Below are 20,899 nucleotides of genomic sequence, written 5' to 3'. Positions count from 1 at the left end.
GACTCATCTGTGCTGGTAGACGATCTGACACACGCCCAGCATCAGCACCAGCGCATCTTCTGCCTTCTGAGGGGGGATGAGGCCGTAGCGACCACCGGACCCGGTTCTGGACCCGGTTCTCCTCCGCGGTCCGTAATGTCTGTGAGCCTGCTCCCCCTCTCGCCATGCCCGCTACTGATCGCTCCCTCCCGCCGCTGCTGCTCCTCCTGCTCCTCTGCTGCCTGGAGGAGGGCGGCGGCCTGTCCTCCTCCTCGCAGCCCGGGGACAATGGAGACCACGCCGCGGTCATAGACCCGACCTCCCCGGGAGCCCCCCCCGGCCCCTGGACCCCCTCGGCCCGGACACAAGGTGATTCTCACTCAAACCTCCAGCTCGTTGTTAGAGAAGATGATAATGACCTGGGACTCACGACGGAAGCAGCTCTGCACGCAGCTCATCTTTATTGTTTTTGTGTTTTATTTCATCACAGATATAAAGTACCAGAATAAACAGTTTGCTTAATACTTTTCTGAAAAGACTCTTATGTTTAAAACCTTATTTCCCTGCAGCCGAGAAACTATAATACGTGTTTTTAAAGGTAAAGTAAAAGATGCAAAGTGAAAAGCCTCATCAGATTAATTAACCCTGGATTTCTAAAGCCTATAAACTGACCATTTAATCTGGTCTATAGGTTATTGAATATCATTTGCAGGATTAAGTGTAATGTGAAGGTGTGAAGGGTTTTATCTCCAGCCGGGGATAATCCTCTGCTGATACACCGATGACCTCACTGCTGCAAAGTCTGTGTTTACATCTGGTGTGTGTGAGCAGTGTCGTGTGAACTACACAATACAAACACACACTGACTCTTCCCTGAGTGAACTGCTGCAGCAGAGTCAGCGTCAACTCCAGGATAAAGATGAGTTTACATGTTTTACTGTGACGTTAAGAATGAGAGTCGTGCTGGGAGGTGAAGCGTCTGACATGGCGAGCGTGGCTCTTCCTTCTCAGCCGTGCTGGCTTCATCACTTTTTCATGGCGAGGGAAAGCTCTGCATGCTGATGGAGCGCATGACGTTTGAAGGTTTAACAGGACTCTCTCTCTCTCTGTGTGTGTCCTCTCTCCAGAGCCCCGGTTCGCCCTCAGAGTTCTGGTGAGGGACGCGGTGACCCGCCAGCCGCTGCCCGGGGCCTCGGTGGACGTTTACCTGAACCACACGCTGAGCAGCTCCGTGGCCACGGGGCCGAGAGGCGAGGTTCTGCTCTGGGTGGCCTACAGCCCGGGCCTCAGTCTGACCCTGCTGGGCAACAAGGAAGGCTACGTACCCAGCCCGCTGCCGTGGAGCACCACCAAGAGACCCAGTGAGTTATCAAGGCTTCTGGGATGAGCAGAAACAAACCATTAGGCTCTAACAACACAAAACCAGTATAGGGATGTAGAGATAGAACTGAAATGACTGGTTGAAACTCACTGGTTGACCTCTGACCTTCATCTTGAAGGGTTAAGAGGATTTTCCAACGAGGATCGATCCATCTGCAGAACAAACACAATCAAGGCCTTAAGTGGAAGTGCTCTGCTCAAGGGCACATGGCTCCATAGAGACACATGTGAGTTCAGCATGAATAGAATAATGAAGAGGAAGTTAAAGGTTTAAAAACACCACACACACGTTGTCTGTACAATTATCCACACAGCCATAATCCACACAGGCCCTCTGCATTATTCAGAGTCATTAGATATTAATGAATCTGTCTGCAAACATACAACTTGTCACTGAGGCTCGTTGGTGATGAAGCAGTCTCTGCTCTCACTGAACGCTCTCATGTAACTGAACACCGTGTGCTACAGTCGTGTTATTGATTGTGTGGAGCGGAGGTTCAACGTATCCCTGCCTCAGCAAACTGTCTTTGTCCTGCACAAGGAAGGGGGGGGTGGGGTGCTGAGCCACACCGCTCTCGTGCCTGGGAAAAGGAAAGGGGGTCTGACTCCATTGTTCCTGATCCCACGTCCTCCTCCTGCTGCTGCTCGGCATTCAAACAGAGCACGAGCAGAGAGGTGGTGATTCACAGCAGAGAGGGAGCAGGTGCTGTGAGGGACAAATTAAATAAATGTGTCATCTGTGCTTCGCTCGGCATCGTCAGAGGCGTGTCCTCCCTTTTGTGCTGCTGAACCCTAAAAAACAGGCTGCATGAGGTGGAGCCATCTGCTGGTTCCACTGCAGACCTGCAAGGAACTAAACAGCTTCTAGATCATAATAAAACAATTAATGACACAGAAGCCGTGGTGGAGGGCGGACGTGTGAATGTCGCGCTTGTTTCAAGCTAAAATAATGAAATATCTCCAACTAAACACAGCCCATAGGTTTAAATACAAATTGTATGATTATTTTCCAAAGTTGTGATGATAACAGCTTTATGTTTCTCTCTGAGTGTGATTCCTGACCTGGAGGTTTTTGTCTCCCTCAGTTTTCTCTGCCGTGACGCTGCTGCTGCTTCCGCTCAGCCAGGGCAACGTGTGGCTGTTTGAAGACTCGGTGCTCATCACCAGGAAGTTACCTGGTACGTGCACAAGACTTTTCATTGTTCCCACTTTCACAACACAGATACAAAGTGCTTCACAATAAGCAAGACGAACAAATCACGTTAAAAGGACATAAATCAAATGAAAACAGGGTTTTTAATAGAGGGAAGTATTGAGTTACTTCTATCACTTATAACCAAACAACTCAGATAAAATCAGGCTTGTCTAGTAGATGTATATGCTGAGGTTCTTCTACAAGTAGAAATTAAGTCATTATAAAATAAACCAACAGGAAGGGAAACTTTTACTAAAGTTGAAGTTAACAAGATTCTCCACATTCCTCATTTGAACACAGACAACTTCCTGATCTTCTGATGTTCTACCTCAAAGGTTTAAGTTCAAACTGTTGGTGTCGTATGTACAGTCCCAAAAAATATATAAAAGTAAGAAAAATATAAATATGTACAATAAAGCATCAGTACAATGTATTACCACAGACAGTAAACAGATTCCTGGTCTCATTGAGTCTGTGTGGAGTCAGGAAGTCGATGATCAGCGGCTCTCCTCTCACCTCACCTCCCGGAGCTGAGAACACGTCCTTGCTGGGAACCAGTGCTCCTCACTGGGCTGTTCGATGTTGTATAAAATGACACATGGCTTAAAATACGACTTTATTCCCATAATATTCTGTATTTATTCTTTAAACCTTCACTATCCATCATTCCTTTTACAGTTGGGTTTTACATTTTAAGAGTTGAGTTGAACATGTGAAGTTTGTCCCGGATTTCATTTAACTTTGGTGGTTTAAAGTTTGAGATTTAAAATGTGAATAAAACAAAGAGCAAAATCAAATCTGTTGTTTTCTCGTCTTCTGCCCGATATGAAAATCACAATAACTCAAAGCTATTATTATTTAAATACACCTCAGGTGAGTCCAGATTTATTTTTCTTATTGTCCACCTTGTCCTCACAGACAGTTCATCCCAGCCGAAGGTTAAATTCTCCAAGAGCCTTCTCACCGTCTCCAATAAGAGCAGCATCTCCACAGTGAAGGCCTACCTGACTGTACCACAGCACCATCTAGCGAAAGGATGTGGCAACTGCACTCCTGGCATCATCGGCAACAAATCAGGTGAGGCCTCATAAATGTTCAAACCAGTTTACTCCCAGTCTGGACTATTTGAACACAGTTTTAAAAGGTGAATGCTTTACCTGTGATCTCCTCTGCAGTGTTCAGGAGCATCGAGCTGAAGGCGGTGGCGGCCGTCAGTGTTCTGCTCTACTCGGGGGACGAGGAGCTCCAGGTCCGAGGTCCCATTCAAATCAGCCTCCCCCTGGGGCACAGCACCCCCCTGCGGGCGTCGGACACCGTGCCGGCCTGGGCCTTCAACCTGAAGACGGGTAAGAATACAGATCAGAGAGGAGCAGCTTTGGTTTATTTGTTGATACCACTACGTACAACTAATCCACTGTCTGTTTGAAGGTGCTTGGGAGAATCAGGGTCTTGGAATAGTGAAGAAAGTTGGTGTGGAACTGGTTTGGACGTACACCGCTTCCCATTTGGGATTCTGGATCGCTGCCCCCCTGCCCTCCTCAAACGGTTCGGTTACAAACCTCAAACATCACACATGAAAACACATATATACAGTTTAATTTGTCTATTCATACATATGTATGAATTCGACCTTTCAGATTTTGGAAGCACGCTGGAGTTCCTCTCACACCACACCTACCTGCTGATTGGAATACTGGGAGGAACGCTGGCTGCTGTAATCGGATGTCTGTCCTTGCTGCTGTGTCACTGCGGGTAAGAAATCTCAGAAATGTGAAATCTTACCTAAAGGCAGACGTGTAAAACTTCACCGTCTCCATTCTGTTTCAGAGGTTCGCAGCGGGAGCCCAGGAGGAGGAGGGCTCGCTTCTCCAAACTCACGGTTGTGAAGAAAGACCAGACCACCTCCACCCACATGGAGGAGGGGTTGCTGTTCCGCCCCGGGGACAACAGCCTGGCGTCCTGCAGCGTCCAGTGTGACCCTTCGTCCACGCCGCGGCACAAGGCCAACTTCAACATCTACGTGGAGGATCCGGGGAGTCACGCGGCGGCGTCTCTGTACCACAACATCAACTCCGATAGGATGAAAGGTCTGCAGCCATCGCCGCACTACATCAACAGTGAGGAGGTGGCTCGGCTTCGGGAGAAGTGCGAGCAGAACCGGGACAACATCAACTCTGACAACTTCTTCCCAGATAAGCTGCTTCACATCTACAACCAGGCGGTGGCCATCATCCAGGCGCCGGAGCTGTTCAGCGCTCAGGAGCTGCAGCTGCCGGGCTGCAAGTCGGCCACTTTCCCCCGGAACGGCGTGGAGTACGACGCTCACTCGGAGCCTGCGAGTAGAGACAGCTACACCCAGACTCTCCCCAAAGCCCCTCACCACCACTCCCAGGGGGGGGGCAGCCCACAGCAGAGCAGCCAGGATGAGCCGCAGCCTCTGGAGACCCCTCCTCCAGGCCAGGGCCCGAACGCCGGTGTGTGGGGCCGCTACAGTAACCTCCTGGAGTCCTCCGTCTCCGTGCCCGGGACGCTGAACGAGGCAGCGGGTATGGAGGCGTTCAGCGGGGGGCACGGCGGGCCCAGCGACCTGCAGGGGATCTCCGAGCGCACGCTGCTGGAGCTGACACGGGGAAAGTCGTCCTCGTCTCAAGCCCGAGCCTGGTTCGTCTCGTTGGACGGGAAGCCGGCCGCATCGGTTCGCCACTCCATCATCGAGCTGCACGGCCGCCACCGCCCACACAGCAGCAACGACACCAGCCTGGACTCGGGGGTGGACATGAACGAGCCTCTGCACAGCATCCGGCCTTCCTTCAGGGCCTCGTCCCTGCCGCACCACAGCCGAGCCGGGCGCTACGGCGAGGACCAGGACCTGAGCAGCAGCGAGAGCGGCACCACCGCCACCTGCACCCCCGAGGACCCCTACCTGAGGAACATTTTAGACGGGAGCAGTGGGGCTATTCCCAACATCCCCGAGGAGAGGGACGGGATGGACACGTCCAGCGCGCAGGAGGACAGCGAGTCCAGAGGGACGCCTCCTCCACGGCGCCTGAGGAAGGTGAGGGAGAGGGCGAAGGCGGAGAAGAGGAGCGCCAAGCACGTCCGCGAGGGGAGACCCGTCACCAAGCGGAGCTAGAGCCCGGGCTCGCCATCTCCTACATCCAGACAAGCATTGTGATTTACTTTTAAATGTCCCGTTAGCTATTCAACCCAGCGTGAGCTACACATGAGTTTCTGCATCGTTGTCGTTCCGTTATCGTTGTGCAACTTTGCCAAAGAAACGCACGAGCTAGCTACAGAAACAAAGCAGGTTCCACGTCACATCGTCACGAGTCACGCCCGAATCTGAAGATCACCAGCGAGCGTCTTCACAGCACGTGACCCACAGTGGCTCAGGGCTGGCGTTGAAGCGGGTGCCTTCTTACTGCCTGTGGTCGGGTGGACACGGGTGCAGGTGGATGTGTAGTGCACTTATCTTCACCACAACTGCCTGCTGTCACACTCAACACCACACGGAAGCTTTCCCGGTTCGTAGCGCCGACATCTTTGTCTCCACATCGTATCTCGCCACATTAAACGCTTTGTCTCGTCAGGTTTTTACCAACAGCTCTTCCTCTGTCTGTGAGTGAGACCATTCAGCTTTAACTCGCCCGACTCCCTCTGAGCACTGATGTACATTGTAAAAGCTAAGCTGCCGTTTTTAAATCACACCTCAAACTCAAGGTTTTACGCCTACAGTTGTGTAAGAATGCATGAAAATGAATGTTTCTCTTCTGTGTATGAAATCATTTTGAACATTTTACTTGAGAGCGAACGTAATATCATTATAATGTTAGATTACTCAGAGACCGAATGAGTCTTCTGCTGCCGATTATAACTCAGTCAACAACCCAGGACTACTTTTAAATATCTAAATAATATTTTTCACCACATCCCTGGGCACTGACAAGAACAGGCACGAAATGATGGGATTAATAAGTGTGACTGGATTGTGTCTTTTCCCCTGAAACTGAAAAATATTCACCTGCTGATCAGCTTGACTTTTGTTGCTTGGAGAGATGTGATTGAAGAGAGAACGGAGGTTTTTAATGTATTTTTTAAAATGAAGTTTTAAAAATAGTGACACTGAACATGTAATTACAACTATTAAATGGATCGTGATCAGATTTTAGCTGCTCGTCTCTGCAAAATCACCACGAAAGTTAGTTCACATATACATACATTTTTTAAGGGTTTCTACAGATTTCAATATGTAACATGTAACGTTAAAAAAGACCTTCAACACAGAGACATTACAAACCTGCATGTCTCCAACACAAGTCATTTTAAAGTGCGATGAAAGTATTGTTAAATGAATGTTAACATAATTAAGACCTACAGAGACGTATATGGACTTTTTAAGGCCTAAAATTCAGATTATTAAACTTCCTTTTCTTAACCCTGCCACGCCCTGTTTTTCGATGATCATTACTTTTCATGTAGCGCCACCATCAGGTCAATATTTCATTGTTGTTCACTATTACACCCGTTTAGCATTAGGTCTCAGATTGGCTGATGCGGCTGTAGACTCTTACTCTTGCTTGGTTTTAATACATTTTTTAATATAACGTTTTTTAACCTAAACCAATTTGTAACACACAACAATCCCAGAAACTTAAAGAAAAACAAAATCTTCACATTGTAAATATTACAATTACAACAAATAAAAGTATTGTCATCGCCCATTTGTTACAAAGTTTAGGATAAAAATATGAATACGAGAAAAAAAAGGTTCCACTAGCAATATTTATCATGAATTAAAAATAAAATGCAGCAACAATTTTGCCATATTTAGTCTTCCTCCATGCTGCGACTGTAAAACCTTTTCAATGCTGAGTTCATTTTCTATGTGTACGCCTCGATTCTGTAGCCACGTTTCATATGATGTGTTTTTTTTTCTATGTAAATAGTGAAACAAACATCTTATGTATCATGTGACTTGATTTGTGCGTTTTTCCTTCATCAAACAGCGAAGGTCTGAGTTGTGTTTCTCTTTTCTTGTGTTATCAACGTGGATTATTTATTTGAATCTTAGCCTGGAGGCCGAATGTCTTTTTAACAAACCCTGAGCTTTGTATTTTTTTAACTGTAGCAACAAGTCGAGCACTTAAATCATTTCAGTAAACCAACCAATCACCAGTGACTCCTCCCAGTTTGTCTCCAGCGAGGACACCAGCAGATTGTGAACACTTTGATTTCACCACCCGACTGCCACTCCCATGTCAAAGTGCCCTCGCTGAGTGTGTTTGTGTTGATTTGTTCCTCGTGTGTCGAGCCTTTCACCATTACTTTCCTTCTCCCCCCCCCCTCTTGTGTTTAGTAATGGTAGTGTTATTAGTCTTTTTGTGCATTATAATTAATTAAACTACTTGATACCAACTGTTGTTCGGGAGCTTTTGTTTTTATTCACAATCTACCAAGCTAACGTTAGATGTCTGTCTTCCTGTGATATGAGCTTATTAAGACCCCGGTCATTTTGAGCTCTGAGGTCAGTTTCTCCGTCTTGTCTTGAGAAGTGAGGCCGGATCTTTTGGGCTGAGCTGAAGTTCTCCGGGCGGGAGACGCTGCAGGAGCAGTGAGAACTGGTTCTGCTCGGTGAGAACCTACAAAAAGGTTCATCTGCTGCTGCTCTCTGAGTTTTGAGGAGTCTGCTTTAGGGAACACTTGACTTTGCTGTTTCTGCAAAACTCCTTTTCCTTTCTGAACAGACAAGTCAACAAACTGGTCACTTAGCTTGTGTGGGAGGTCGATAGTTTCTGAAGGATCACGTGAAGGATGAGATGAAGCGTTTCTGTGCAGCAGCGCCACTCCGGGGATAAACAGGTCCTTGAAACCATCTTCTGGTTTGGTTGAGCCACTGGGAGAGCAGGAGGTCTTCTTTTCACTGGCTCTCCAGGTCAGAGGGTTATAAATGACAAATCCATCCAGAGGGCAGGAGTTCGACTTCCGCAGGATCTCGTCCACACAGTCCGCGTGGAACTGAGGAGGGAGGGAACATGTGAGGGGGACTATAATGAAGCACGGCCCTTTTAGAAAAGTAAAAAATAAGTTTCTCTATAGCCGAATGCTGCGAGTACACAGGCAGCAGTCTCACCTTGTGCTGACATGGGAGGGTCCGGACTCGCTGGCCCAGGGTGAAACTCTGCAGACAGATCCGACACTGCTGCCCCGGGTCCAGGAGCCGAGAGCCGGATCTCACCTGGACAGTCGGGAGACATCCCAACACTTTCTCTGGAAGATGGTCTGAAGCCACAGGCAGGACGCTGGAGATAGAGATGGGGAAAAATAAATAGTGGGATATTCTTTTTAAGCGATTTCTGGCTAAATTGAACCACTCACCTGTCATTTGTTGACTGAGAGGAGTCTCCCTTCGGTTCATCTCTCTGGTCCACAAGGTGCCACTCATCTCTTCTTTTCTGTTTCAAGTATATTCAGTTAGTTGGAACCTTTCTTCAAAGCCTGGAGGCGAGTGACTGGCTGATATTGAACACACACAGAGCAGCTTACTGTTCGTGAAGCTAGCGGATGCTGTGGGTGGCCGCCTCTCTTTGAACAGTCCTCACACAGGTACAGGAAACTGCAGACTGTGCATCTGGAAATAAAAAAAACATGCATTTTAGAAGACATGTGACTAAATCTGAAGAAAAGAGTGACTCCAGGACTTTATTTGTCATGTGCACAACAATTACGTTCAGGTGGTTACAGGCCTCTTCTAACCATGAGCCAAAATATTGAGAAAGAAAACCACACAAGCAAAATATACACCTATAATATAAAATAAGAACTAAAACAAATTATATTAATGAGTAGAATGCAAGTAATACTGATTAGTGCAAAAATTACAAGGTTTAGCATTCTTATGATCTGAGGGAAGAAGCCGTCTCTGGAAGCTGTGGGCCGGATATATAAAATCTCAGGCCCAAAATATATCTATAGATCTATATCTGACCTCACAGGTATGACTTCCATAACCTTACTTGAAACATTTGCCATTGATCGGGCAGATCTGGCAGACGTGACAGGAAACTCCCAGGTGTCTGCCCGGCTTCTCTCTCTCTGCAGCCGTGAAGAGCTTGGCTGCGTTTTTCACCTGCTGGTGGAGGAACTTCACCGAGCTGAAGTCCTCCCGGCACAGAGGACACTTCACCGTCTCCTCGTGGCCCAGCAGCCGCTGGTGATCGGCCCACACCTTCATGCACGAGATGTGGAAGTTGTTGCCACAGCCGGACCTGAGAGACACGAGGAAGAGAAAACCCAGCTGAAACACAGATTTTCCACATCATTGTGTTGTGATTGCAAGATGCATCCTGTTCTGTGAATATCAGGAGATTTGAAACTGGTTTTATTACATCCGAAAATCTGTGCTGTTGATTTCCGCCAATTGGTCAACAGCTGAACGTGCTGCGGTGGAAGTGACGGTTCTGTACCGGGTCATGTTCTGGTCACAAGTGGAATAAAAAGCTGACCAGATTGTCTTGCATCACACTGAAACATGACTGGAGTGAAACACTGACCCCAGCCCGACCCCTGACCCCCGACCCCCGGCCGCCTACACACACCTGCAGTAAGACACGGGCAGCTTTCTCTCCAGCAGCTCCTCCTGACAGATGGGACACACATCCTGGGCTTCCATCGGCTTCCTGCAGACGCTTCCAGGCTCCGGGCCCGGGGCGGCTCGGCTCCAGGCCCCGGGAGCGGCTGGGGGATCGTGTTCCATCCGGTGGGCTTTGGGCTGGTGTAAACCGTGGAGCACCTCCGAGATCTGTCTCTCAACAAGTCCGTGTTGAAATGAATCTGGAGGAGAGATGAGTTTTAATATGAGGTCAGGAGGAGGACAGGAGGCAGGAGCGGGTCAATCCTTCTCAAACTTCCAGTGAACTTATTCCAATTGTTCCAGAGTTGAACCAGAATGCATGAAACAGTCATTTTTAAAGAGTCTGAATAATCAAACCATGGCTGCGATCAAAAACCATTCAGATCTCTACATTTTGAACATTGTAGGTGAATCTAAATGTTTAAAGAATAGAGCACAACTCACATTCATGTTCTCTGGGTATTCTGAATTTCCGCAAGAAAACCCTTTAATGAAAAAGATTAGAGGTTTATTCCAGAGTTATTGCCGTTATTAAACCATTAGTTTTCATGTTTTCAAATGTGGGGAAAGTGTTTACCAGCAGATGTGTTTGCACGGCTCCTGGTTCTTGGTGAACACAGCGCACGTGCACGTGTGTGGGTCGCCCAAGCAGACCTGAACATGAACAGGAGAACACGCCGGATTTCTGGATATGAATCATCTACAGGAGATGGAACAATTTGATCCTGAGGCACAGAAGTCTTTACCTTGTAGGGTCGGGGGTCTCCCTCCTCTCGGAGCAGGAACCCCGTGGGGCCGAAGGATCTCAGGAGGAAGATGGTCGTGTTGAGCGCTTGGTCCTGATGGAAACTCACGGCATCGCTCGCCGTGTTCCTCCAGGAGGTTTTCTTGAACATCCTGTCACTGCAGAAGAAAGACGTGAGCTTCCACCTCCTCCAGGGACAATGGGGGGGCTCAGGTCTCTGATGGCCTTATTTTGGGGGGGCAGGCTTCAGGTGACATCCATTCAAATCTGACACGGCAGAGAAAAACCACAGAGAGGAAAGTTTTAGAAGTTAAAAAAGTTTGTGAACCCCTGATTTACCCGTCAGAATAAAAGTCAGACGGGTAAATGTGTCAAAACACTCGGATCTAAGGCTGAGGTGATGATGATAGATAGATAGATAGATAGATAGATAGATAGATAGATAGATAGATAGATAGATAGATAGATAGATAGATAGATAGATAGATAGATAGATAGATAGATAGATAGATAGATAGATAGATAGATAGATAGATAGATAGATAACTTTATTCATCCCCGAAGGGAAATTAAGTCGTCATAGCAGCCGGTATATTTGAATACAATAAAATACAATACAATAGAATAAAATAAAAAATATTGAGGTAGAAAGAATAAAAAAACAGAAACACAAGATAAATAGGTAGATAAGGTGCAGTGGCAAGATGATGGTAATAGTACTGATGATATGATGGTAATGTTATTGTTAGACAGTATATAAAAATAGTACAGTATATATAGTATGTAATATAACATAAAATATATTTATATATGATAGTAATTAAACCAATATAATAGCAGTATATAGTAATAATGGCAGCAACAGTATATAGAATAAAAATAGTAATATAATAATGATAATTATAACATGTACACATGTATACATATGTGTATATAGACTTATATGTACAAAGAATATACAGAGAGTATGATATAATATATGATATATAGTAGAGGTATAAATATAAGTATTTGACTATACAATAGATAATTTAATATACTATGAGTGTAAGAATATGTAGACAGGGTGTGCAAAAGACAATATTATTGTATAAAATGATATATAATATCAATATGGTTTATATGAACACATATCACATATGATGTGAAGTAAGTGTATATGGAGCAGAGTGTTGTACAGGGTATGATGACAAAGATGTCATATTATTAATTCTTTGAAGTTTTATGACACATTTTTAAACTCTTCATTATGAGCAGAGAATGACAAACACTTGATAAATCTGAAGAAGATCATTAAAGTCAATTATGTCACATCTCTTTATATGTATTGGACTTATGATGAAAATTATATTGCAATAATTACTGTTAGGGTTTTATCATCCAGCCTAAGTTGGACCAGTGAAAGACAGAAATTGTGAATAGCATAAATAATAAAGTGGGTTCATTACAACAGAGAGAACCCAGCAAAAAGCTAAATGTGTATTTTATAATCTTTGGATATGTTATGAAACTTGAAGAATGAAATAAAAGCTCACCTCTTATTTATCAGTTATTGTTTCAAGGATATTTGTTTGTGTCTTTATGAGGAGAAATATCTCAATAGCCTACGTCACTAAATACGTCAGCACCTGTGTTGTGACCGGAAGTTGACAGGTGCAATGTTCGGCTACGTGAAAGTAGCTTGGTTTTCTCAGCTAATCATTTATTAAAATTGAAATTTATTGATATTTCTGTACCTGGACACGTGTGAGACTTCCCGTGTTGCTCGAGTGTGACGTGTCGTCGCTAGCTTAGCATTCATCAGGTGGACTTCCGCTTCAACTGTGGACCACTTCCTACTTCTTCCTCTGCTGCTTCCGGTCTGATACAAACGTGTCAAAACAGAAACAACCTGATGGGATTCGAACATAAATTAAAATCTACAAAACACTCGAGAACTCGCCTGTTTTCGTTCAATGAACTTCAGCTGCTGCAGCCACTTCCGGTCACTGGGGAGAGATACACGCCGTAGCCATGGTAACCAGAACGCTGCCGTGGAGACTCTCAACCAGCAGGGGGTGCTGTTGCTACAGAATATACCTTAATTTATATATTACAAAGTATTTTTGACAATATTCTTTGATAAAACGTTTTAATTTAATAAAACACGAGTTTTTCTTTTATGGGGAAAATAAACATTTGTCACTTGTTATATGGTTTATGGTTAAAGTACAAAATGAAAAGGAGGAAAAAGATAAATAATAATTTGGATAAATCTGAAACGTTTAAAAGTGCAGATATTAAATACATGGCTGCTAAGATACGTTTCTTCCCTTAATTCAATATCTAAGGATCTAATTTAAGGGCATAAATTATTGCAATATTTTAAAAGATGAAGTTTATTTTATATTGAATGTATTATACATGGTAAAATATGATCATATAAAAGGCAAAGAGTATTTTCTTTGTTGCAAATACACAGATATAGTGTCTTATCTTATATCTTTTATCTTATATCTTTCATCTCATCTCATCTTCTCTTATCTTAAAAGTGATCAAATCTAATCACCTCTTCATGATGTGCACTGCATTGTGGGAATGTCCCTGTGCGGCTCCACAAAAGACAACACGTGATGTCATCCTCAGCTCCAGTCGCTTTTTATCAGGCTCATTGTTGCTTCTGACTCTGTTGTGAACACACACACACACACAGACAGACACACACTGAAGGACTAACTCCCACACTGACAGGATTATACTCTTCAAGAACTGGAAAACACCGTGTTTTACTTTATTGTTCTGCGTCTGAGAAGGTGAGTTTCTATAATATTTACTCTATGATTCATGGTTATGATACTGAAAACAGGCAAAATGTGGTTTTATTGAATCAAACATTTTATACTTGAAGCTAAATGTTCCTAGGCAACGTTTAATTTATAAAGTATGACATATTACTGCTAAAAAACTAAAAGACACACTTAATTCCTCACGTGTACCTACCTTGTTAAATGTATATTTAATAGTGATCAGATTTTAATGAATTAACTTATTTAGGTCTGTAGCTGCTGAGAAATTAATGTTATTATATCGAATGCATCTTTAAACTATTAAAAATCAAAAGAGAGTTTCCAGATTGTTGATTATTCTCATCCCTCTCTCACTTTTGTTAAACCTAACAACAAAATCCTTTCCACATGGACGACAAAAGGAGGTGAAGAGGGATTTCCTCCACCAATGTGTTTCCAATAAAGAGCTCGTCTCAGGGAAAAGTGTGTGAATCTCAGAGTTCTGCCACAGATGGCCCACACAACAAGGGAGTAACTTCTCCATGAGTTATGAAGTGTCTGCGAAGAGCCGTAATGTGCGTCTCTGGGTGTGTTCGAGAAGATGTTAATCTTATAAGCTGACAAAGATTTCCTGTATTTACAGCCAGCGGAGCAGGAAGTGAATGAAAGTGTTGTTGTTGTGTGTCACTGGATTACAAAATGTTTTGTGTTTGAAACGAGAAGAGCAGAGTTTGAGGGAAGAGCTGAGAAATTACTCAGAGCAAAAAGTTGGTAAGACTTAAGAGAACTAATGGACGAATAGCAAATTCTTAGATTCACTTCCACAGAAATGAGACTGAAGAACTGATGATGTGTGATTTTACAGTTTTGTAAATTTGCAGATTTATCCACTTAAGAAATCAACCATGATGTTGAATTTTTAAAACTCCAAATCAATAGTAGATGTGAGTCATGTGAGGGTTTAGTGTATTTAATTATTTGTTTCCTATTTGTATAAAAGCCTTTATAAGTGCTGCTGGTGATGCAGACTGGATTTAAAGATTATAAATGTCGTCATATATGAAACACGTGCAGGATAAATACTTACACCCTGAATGTGACAGGGTCAGAAATACCACTCATGTAGTTTCATCAACATGTTTGATTTAAATGATGTTTTCATTCCACTGTGCATGTTTTACATGTTCTGTGTTTTTACTCAACAGTTCAATATTTCTGAAAGTCGCAGGTTTACAAAGCACAAGTCAGAAAATATATCAAAAGCTCTTAAAAAGAAAGAAATATTATCATATAGAACAAGAAATATTGACAGAAACTTCTTTCTCTGGCTAAAAACATTCAGTATAATATAATTCAGCCAATACCACTGATACGTATATATATTTATCACCTTCATCACCACATCTGTCGCTGCTGTGGCTCCCACTCCTCTTCAGCCACAGCAGCGACACATCTGGAGACACATCTGTGGAAAGATGAGCTCACAGCAGGACTGGAAACTCACACTTTCACACACCAAGAGATTCTCATCTCATCCGCATCGTTATTATCAATATGATAGATACCGTCTGAAAATGCAGCTGCATTTGTTTTATTGGCGTCTTGTGGCTACACCTTAAACTTGCTCAACATGCATAATAAGCATGCAGGAAGGAAGCTGTGGAGAACAGAGGAAGCAAGAGGCCACATGTTTAACCTCCGTGTACAAAGAGGAGAGAGCGGCCGCTGCAAATCAAAAACACGGGTCTGCAGCACGGAGAGCAAGTGAAAAGAGATTTAATCTGATTTACTGTGTGAATTAACGTATTAGGTTTAATGTGTGATCGTTCATTTTCTGTTTATGATAGGAGGGATGTTTCTTTTAGTAAGATGTCCTCATTCTGTGCGGATTTATGTTGGTTGGATGATTAGGAAAGATCTGAGTCGTGCTTCAAGAAAAGTTCTGTCGCAGCAGGTTTTGTTTACAAGGTTTTGGAAAGTGTGTTATAAACTCATTAGGGTTTTGTACTTCTGTGTGCATTACACTTATCAATCAATCAATTGATAATTTACAAATCGCTTCCAGCCTCTTATTCATGCAACAAACCATCATCTCAGAAGTTTGAATTTGAGTCATTTTAAATAAGAAAATACAGATTTAAAGGTGACATTTAAAAAGCTTCTCTGAATACTGGATGAATTTCCCATTTGGGAGTGAAGGGGTGTGAACTGGAGGAGGTTGAATCCAGCTGCTGTCAACACACGAGCGCTGGATCACGTTAGCAGCTGCTGCGAGTCAGGAAACGTTATTCTTATCGAGCTCTGGGGGGGAAACTATTTGGGTCGGAGCTGGAGGTTTTCTTTTTACCTGTTCCTCCAAATTGTGTAAAAATAACATCCAGAGAAACGTAAAAATAACGTTTGGTCTGACGCAGACTCGCAGTTTGGTTTGTGTGTGTTTTCCTGCAGAGACACAAAGTATTGACGAGTGATTCCACTTTTTGTTTTTGCACAGATGGACGTGAACTGGCTCACGTTTCTGCTGCTGCTGTTCGGCTTCGATAAGGTAACTGCTGCATGTGTTGTAGACTCAAATTCACAGATATCAGAAAGGTCGGATGTTTCTGTAGCTCGGACATAATTTGAAGGCACCAGATTTTCTATTCAGCTTCAGTAAACAGTTTATTTATCAGGCAAAACAAGGCTGTTTTATTTATAAAGCTAATTTCATACAGAGAGATATAGATTCCAGGTGTTGTACGAGAACAGTAAAGTTTTAAATAGAGTTTCAAGCAAAATAAAAGACTATTAAGAGAAGAAAAGGAAATAAAAATGACACATCTGTAAAGCAATGTAAAAGTAAGTTGAAGGAAAAGTAATATAAATCAATAAATGTTAATATAAATGATGGTTTGACCTTGTGAAACAGTTGCTGGTGGTGTCGAGCGCTGAGCCGGACCACTCCAACCATCGAAGTGCTCATCAGATCATCATCGCCCAGTACAGATGTTTCCAGAGGATCATCAGAGAGTCGCACCACTCGTCTAAAGGTGAGGAGCCGCGGGGGGTCAAAGGTCGTGGAGGGGTTTCCTTCATGACAGATGTCCTTCATGTAGTTGTGTGTTCCCCTGGTGTCTGCAGGGCCCGTGTGCAACACAACGTGGGACGGCTGGTTGTGTTGGGACGAAACCGAAGCCGGAGTCACGACGGAGCAGAGCTGTCCCGAGTTCTTCGACGACTTCGACTCCAGTTGTGAGTTTCTCTGCTGCGCTCGAGGCTTAACGAGTGAAATCACAACTTCTTAAAGCTCAGTTTGTGGGAATTTACATTGAAACCTCTTATCTGTGCAGGATTTTTAAACAAAATTAGAATCAATGGAGGGTCAGAAAAGCCATTTTTCCACTTCTACTGTCATTTGGAGCCAAAATCTTTGCACCTCGTTTTACTTTTGGCTAATCAAAGGTGTGATTACAGTGGTGGCGTCCAAAGTGTGCATGGAGACGGGCGAGTGGGGGCGTCACCCGGACAGCAACCGCACGTGGACGGACTTCACCAACTGCAAAGGCAACACCACGCACCACAGGGCGGTGAGAGCCAGGGAATCAAACCGCAGCAGCTCTGAGTTGTGTGTGTTTGCAGCAGACGTTTGAAGACGTGTTGCTTTTGTTTCAGGCGGCGATGTCACACTTCTACTTGGTCATGATCGGTCAAGGACTGTCTCTGGTGTCGCTGCTCATCTCGTTGGGAGTATTCTGCTATTTTAAGTGAGTGGGACTTCAATTTACCGTGAATTAAAGTCTCTGTTTGGCGTCACTTTCTAATGAAGCCTCCGTTCCTCGGCCTTCAGGAGTCTGAGCTGCCAGAGGATCACGCTCCACAAAAACCTCTTCCTCTCCTTCGTGCTGAACTCCGTCACCACCGTGGTCCTGCTGAACACCGTGACGGAGAAACAGGGACACAACAGCAACGACTCAGTGAGTGATCCGCCTCTTTACCTCCGCACCTTCACGTCCTCGCGGCGCTGACTCGGCTGTTTCCCTGCAGACGAGCTGCAAGCTGGTCATGTTCGTGCACATGTACCTGCTGAGCTGCAACTACTTCTGGATGCTGTGTGAGGGAATCTACCTGCACACCCTCATCGTGGTGGCCGTGTTCGCAGAGAAGCAACACCTCATATGGTATTACATGCTGGGCTGGGGTGAGTCGGCGCCTTTATTTGCACCGTGCACGTGCATGTGTCTTCAAACTCAAATATCCTCAATGCTCTGGTTTGGTTTTGCAGGATTTCCACTGGTGCCGGCGGTGATTTACTCTGTAGCGCGTTACTTCTACTACGACGACAACGACAAGTGAGTCTCCTTCGATACTTGTGGAGAACTTGTATATTTCCACATGTTACTGAGCTGATGTGATTCGTGCATTCACAGATGTTGGGTCAGTCCGACGTCCCTGCTGTATATTATCCACGGCCCCATGTGTGCTGCACTGGTGGTAAGATCTGACCTCTGACCCCTGCACCAGCATACACATTTCAAACTTCATGTCTCCTTCCATCTCGATTCGGGGGAGCAGATTTCATAATGTTCTCCCTCGAATTCAACATATAAGAATCCTTGTTTTCCAGGTGAACCTTTTCTTCCTCCTGAACATCGTGCGGGTTCTCATCACCAAGCTGCGGGTGACGCACCAGGCCGAGTCCAGCCTGTACATGAGGGCGGTGAGGGCCACGCTCATCCTCATCCCTCTGCTCGGCATCCAGTTCGTCCTGTTCCCTTACAAGCCGCAGGAGCACTGGACCACGGAGATCTACATGTACATCATGGAGATCCTCATGCACTACCAGGTCAGGAGGAGGGAGAGTTTACATCTGATCCACAGAGACGTTATTCTGCAGGAGATTTGCTTAATGATTTAAATCCCCGTCCTCACATGCAGGGTCTCCTGGTTTCTACAATATTCTGCTTCTTCAACGGGGAGGTGAGTAATCAGCTGGATTCTGTGACGTCTTATTAAAATATATTTAGAGAGAAATGTGTGTTTTCAATCTCAAACGTCAGTCATTTAAACTTCCTCACAAGTCGAACAAGATGAGAAACTTCTCACCGCTAAATTTAAAACCAGATATGGAGAATGTGACCTTTCTGACCTTTAGGCCGAGTTTCCGTCCTCCTCCCATCCTTTGTGTTGCCTCTGGTTTCCAGGTCCAGAGCGTCCTGCGGAGACACTGGAACCAGCAGCGGATGCAGTTCGCCGGCACGTTCGCCAACGCCGACTTCTTCCGCTCGGCGTCCTACGTGGCGTCGTCCCTGACGGAGGTGCACCGCTGCTACAGCATCGAGAGCCACACCGAGCACATGAACAGCAAGAGCTACTCGGACATCTTCAGATCCGACAGCCCCTTCGTGTGAAACCACGGCTCCACAGATCCTTTCCTCCTTGGGGAGTTGTGCTACTGTTCAAGACAAATGATTCCTCCGGACATTATTCCATCTCTCAGCAGAAAAAACAAATCCACTTTTTATTTTTTTCCTCATGAATATCCACCAGAAGACGTGTGGGACCAAAGATCCAGAGAATATTTAAAGTTATCAAACGTGAGGAAGACTCAACGAAATCAAACCGCCTGAAAATACGACTTCAACACGAGGATCTAACGCTTTTCTGCTCCGTGTGGAGTAAACTTGAAGAAGAGAGAAGTTGTGACGGTCCGGACGCTTCTCAGCAGAACTTTCTCTGCAGAAGTCGATTCTTTTGGTTCATGCAGTCGATGAAGAGTTGGAGTCGTCGAGCTCCGACAGCGAAGATGAAGCCGGTTACACATCACAGGCCATTTCTGTTTCGGCCACTTTTGAATTAAGTTTCTATTTATGTTCTTTAACAAATAATGGGAGCAGGTAGAAGACGTTAAATCTGAATCACTGCTTTATATTTAGATATTAAACGTGTGACGAGTTAAATCAGCAGGAACTGAATCGTGGGTCGATGTGGATCGGCCTCTGGACCCCCCCGACCAGTGGAGAGCTGCTGGTTTCAGTCTCCAGCTGCAGGAGTCGCAGAGACAACTGGTAACTTATTGTTACGTCAATCAAAATCACTTAAAGGAACCGTTTCTTCTCATAATCACAGGTGTATTAAATATTAAAGGATTTCAAATCCAAGTTCCACCCTGTATACCCCCCTCCCCCTCCCCCGAGCTTTCCACCTTATTATTCTGCCGCCATCGGCTCGTGAAATTCCAATATTTTATCACAGATTTGTTAGGAATGAACAGTGTGTATATAAAACACATCACTTTGTATTATAGTTTCTGATGCTTGTTTATACTGAAGTTAAATAATGCTGTAAATAAAAGTAGTGTTTTTAAATGAGCTTCGACACAGAGTCAGTTTTTTATAAATTACAAATGCTTTTGTTTCTTTTCCCCACGAAGACAAAAGGAAAGACAATATCTTTTTTCCTTCCACCATATTTAATTAAGGGTGGGATTTCCTCGTCTGACCTTAGAAAACGTTTCCCACTGAAATGAATATTGTTTCCAGACAAAGAAGGGCGTGCTGGTGTCTGTTCCTCGTCCAAGACGTATATGTGAACAGGTTCAGCGAGGAAGTCCCAGAGGAAAAGTGCTGAATCTCTGGTCCGTGCAGCGAGCAGACGGAGAAGCTGCTCCAGGAGCGAGCAGACCATGATGAGAAGCATGTGTGCGAGGCCGTTTATCATCGCTAACTTTACTACTCGCACTCATGTCGTAGCCGTGACCTCAATCCGCTGAGATCCCCTCCCAACATTTGGACATCGTTACGGCACCGAGAGAAACCACAACTTCTAACATCATGCATCCTGTTCCGTGCACACGGGCGATGGAGGAGCTTCCTGTGTGCGTCGGGATGCCACACGCTTCCTTTCACTCCAGAGAGCTAAGATGTTTGTGTTGTTTACCTATCACAACAGCACGCCTCCCTTTATTTACCTCAGTGGAAATCAGAGCTGTGGATGCATTGCAGGCTTCCTGTTTCTAAGAATACATCGCCATTGAACTCTTGATCCGTCGGCTCTTGTGTGCTGGTAGCAAACACTTCCTCAGCATCGTGACTAACGCTTGTTTACGGCCTCCGCTTCCGCATGCTTGCACCGAAACCTAAAGCATTTCAGCCGATGTGTCCAGACGCGTCGGCGGAGCAGCTCAAGGACGTTTCCACAGGACGCGCTGTGAGAATAGAGACGGCGCT

At 44.8% G+C, this 20,899-nt stretch overlaps 3 protein-coding genes across 3 annotated transcripts; 2 read left to right on the top strand and 1 right to left on the bottom strand.

The window, feature by feature from the left end:
- The first annotated feature begins 164 nt into the window (after positions 1-164).
- On the top strand, positions 165-5,687 carry fam171b (family with sequence similarity 171 member B). The gene is made up of 8 exons (XM_061067280.1): positions 165-348; positions 1,107-1,340; positions 2,445-2,537; positions 3,473-3,631; positions 3,730-3,900; positions 3,983-4,099; positions 4,192-4,306; positions 4,382-5,687. The coding sequence occupies exons 1-8, from the start codon at positions 165-167 to the stop codon at positions 5,685-5,687; spliced, it is 2,379 nt and encodes a 792-aa protein (XP_060923263.1).
- Positions 5,688-8,017: 2,330 nt separating this feature from the next.
- On the bottom strand, positions 8,018-11,097 carry zswim2 (zinc finger, SWIM-type containing 2). The gene is made up of 9 exons (XM_061067338.1): positions 10,931-11,097; positions 10,762-10,838; positions 10,629-10,669; positions 10,150-10,384; positions 9,568-9,819; positions 9,098-9,182; positions 8,930-9,006; positions 8,685-8,853; positions 8,018-8,569 (listed from the first exon to the last, which is right to left on the bottom strand). The coding sequence occupies exons 1-9, from the start codon at positions 11,078-11,080 to the stop codon at positions 8,018-8,020; spliced, it is 1,638 nt and encodes a 545-aa protein (XP_060923321.1). The 5' UTR covers positions 11,081-11,097.
- Positions 11,098-13,602: 2,505 nt separating this feature from the next.
- Positions 13,603-20,007, top strand: calcrlb (calcitonin receptor-like b). The gene is made up of 13 exons (XM_061066997.1): positions 13,603-13,721; positions 16,189-16,239; positions 16,603-16,723; positions 16,815-16,925; positions 17,148-17,260; positions 17,346-17,437; positions 17,521-17,647; positions 17,718-17,871; positions 17,956-18,022; positions 18,101-18,164; positions 18,298-18,516; positions 18,609-18,650; positions 18,875-20,007. Exons 2-13 carry the CDS (start codon positions 16,189-16,191, stop codon positions 19,079-19,081), a joined length of 1,368 nt encoding a protein of 455 aa, XP_060922980.1. The 5' UTR covers positions 13,603-13,721; the 3' UTR covers positions 19,082-20,007.
- Positions 20,008-20,899: the final 892 nt, after the last annotated feature.

Source organism: Limanda limanda, chromosome 23, assembly GCF_963576545.1.
Source record: "Limanda limanda chromosome 23, fLimLim1.1, whole genome shotgun sequence".
Taxonomy (NCBI): domain Eukaryota; kingdom Metazoa; phylum Chordata; class Actinopteri; order Pleuronectiformes; family Pleuronectidae; genus Limanda; species Limanda limanda.
Note: the sequence above shows the minus strand (reverse complement) of the source record. Positions and strands in the feature narration are given on the sequence as shown.

What these genes read in the sequence shown, in the direction of transcription:
- fam171b (XM_061067280.1), top strand. Translation starts at nt 165, where the DNA reads ATGCCCGCTACTGATCGCTCCCTCCCGCCGCTGCTGCTCCTCCTGCTC. An exon ending in GAGCACCACCAAGAGACCCA is followed by an intron (nt 1,341 to 2,444) that starts GTGAGTTATCAA and finishes TGTCTCCCTCAG; the next exon opens with TTTTCTCTGCCGTGACGCTG. An exon ending in CATCACCAGGAAGTTACCTG is followed by an intron (nt 2,538 to 3,472) that starts GTACGTGCACAA and finishes TTGTCCTCACAG; the next exon opens with ACAGTTCATCCCAGCCGAAG.
- zswim2 (XM_061067338.1), bottom strand. Translation starts at nt 11,080, where the DNA reads ATGTTCAAGAAAACCTCCTGGAGGAACACGGCGAGCGATGCCGTGAGT. An exon ending in AATACCCAGAGAACATGAAT is followed by an intron (nt 10,385 to 10,628) that starts GTGAGTTGTGCT and finishes TCTCTCCTCCAG; the next exon opens with ATTCATTTCAACACGGACTT. An exon ending in CTGCCCGTGTCTTACTGCAG is followed by an intron (nt 9,820 to 10,149) that starts GTGTGTGTAGGC and finishes CGTGTCTCTCAG; the next exon opens with GTCCGGCTGTGGCAACAACT.
- calcrlb (XM_061066997.1), top strand. Translation starts at nt 16,189, where the DNA reads ATGGACGTGAACTGGCTCACGTTTCTGCTGCTGCTGTTCGGCTTCGAT. An exon ending in GACACAACAGCAACGACTCA is followed by an intron (nt 17,648 to 17,717) that starts GTGAGTGATCCG and finishes GTTTCCCTGCAG; the next exon opens with ACGAGCTGCAAGCTGGTCAT. An exon ending in CCATGTGTGCTGCACTGGTG is followed by an intron (nt 18,165 to 18,297) that starts GTAAGATCTGAC and finishes CTTGTTTTCCAG; the next exon opens with GTGAACCTTTTCTTCCTCCT.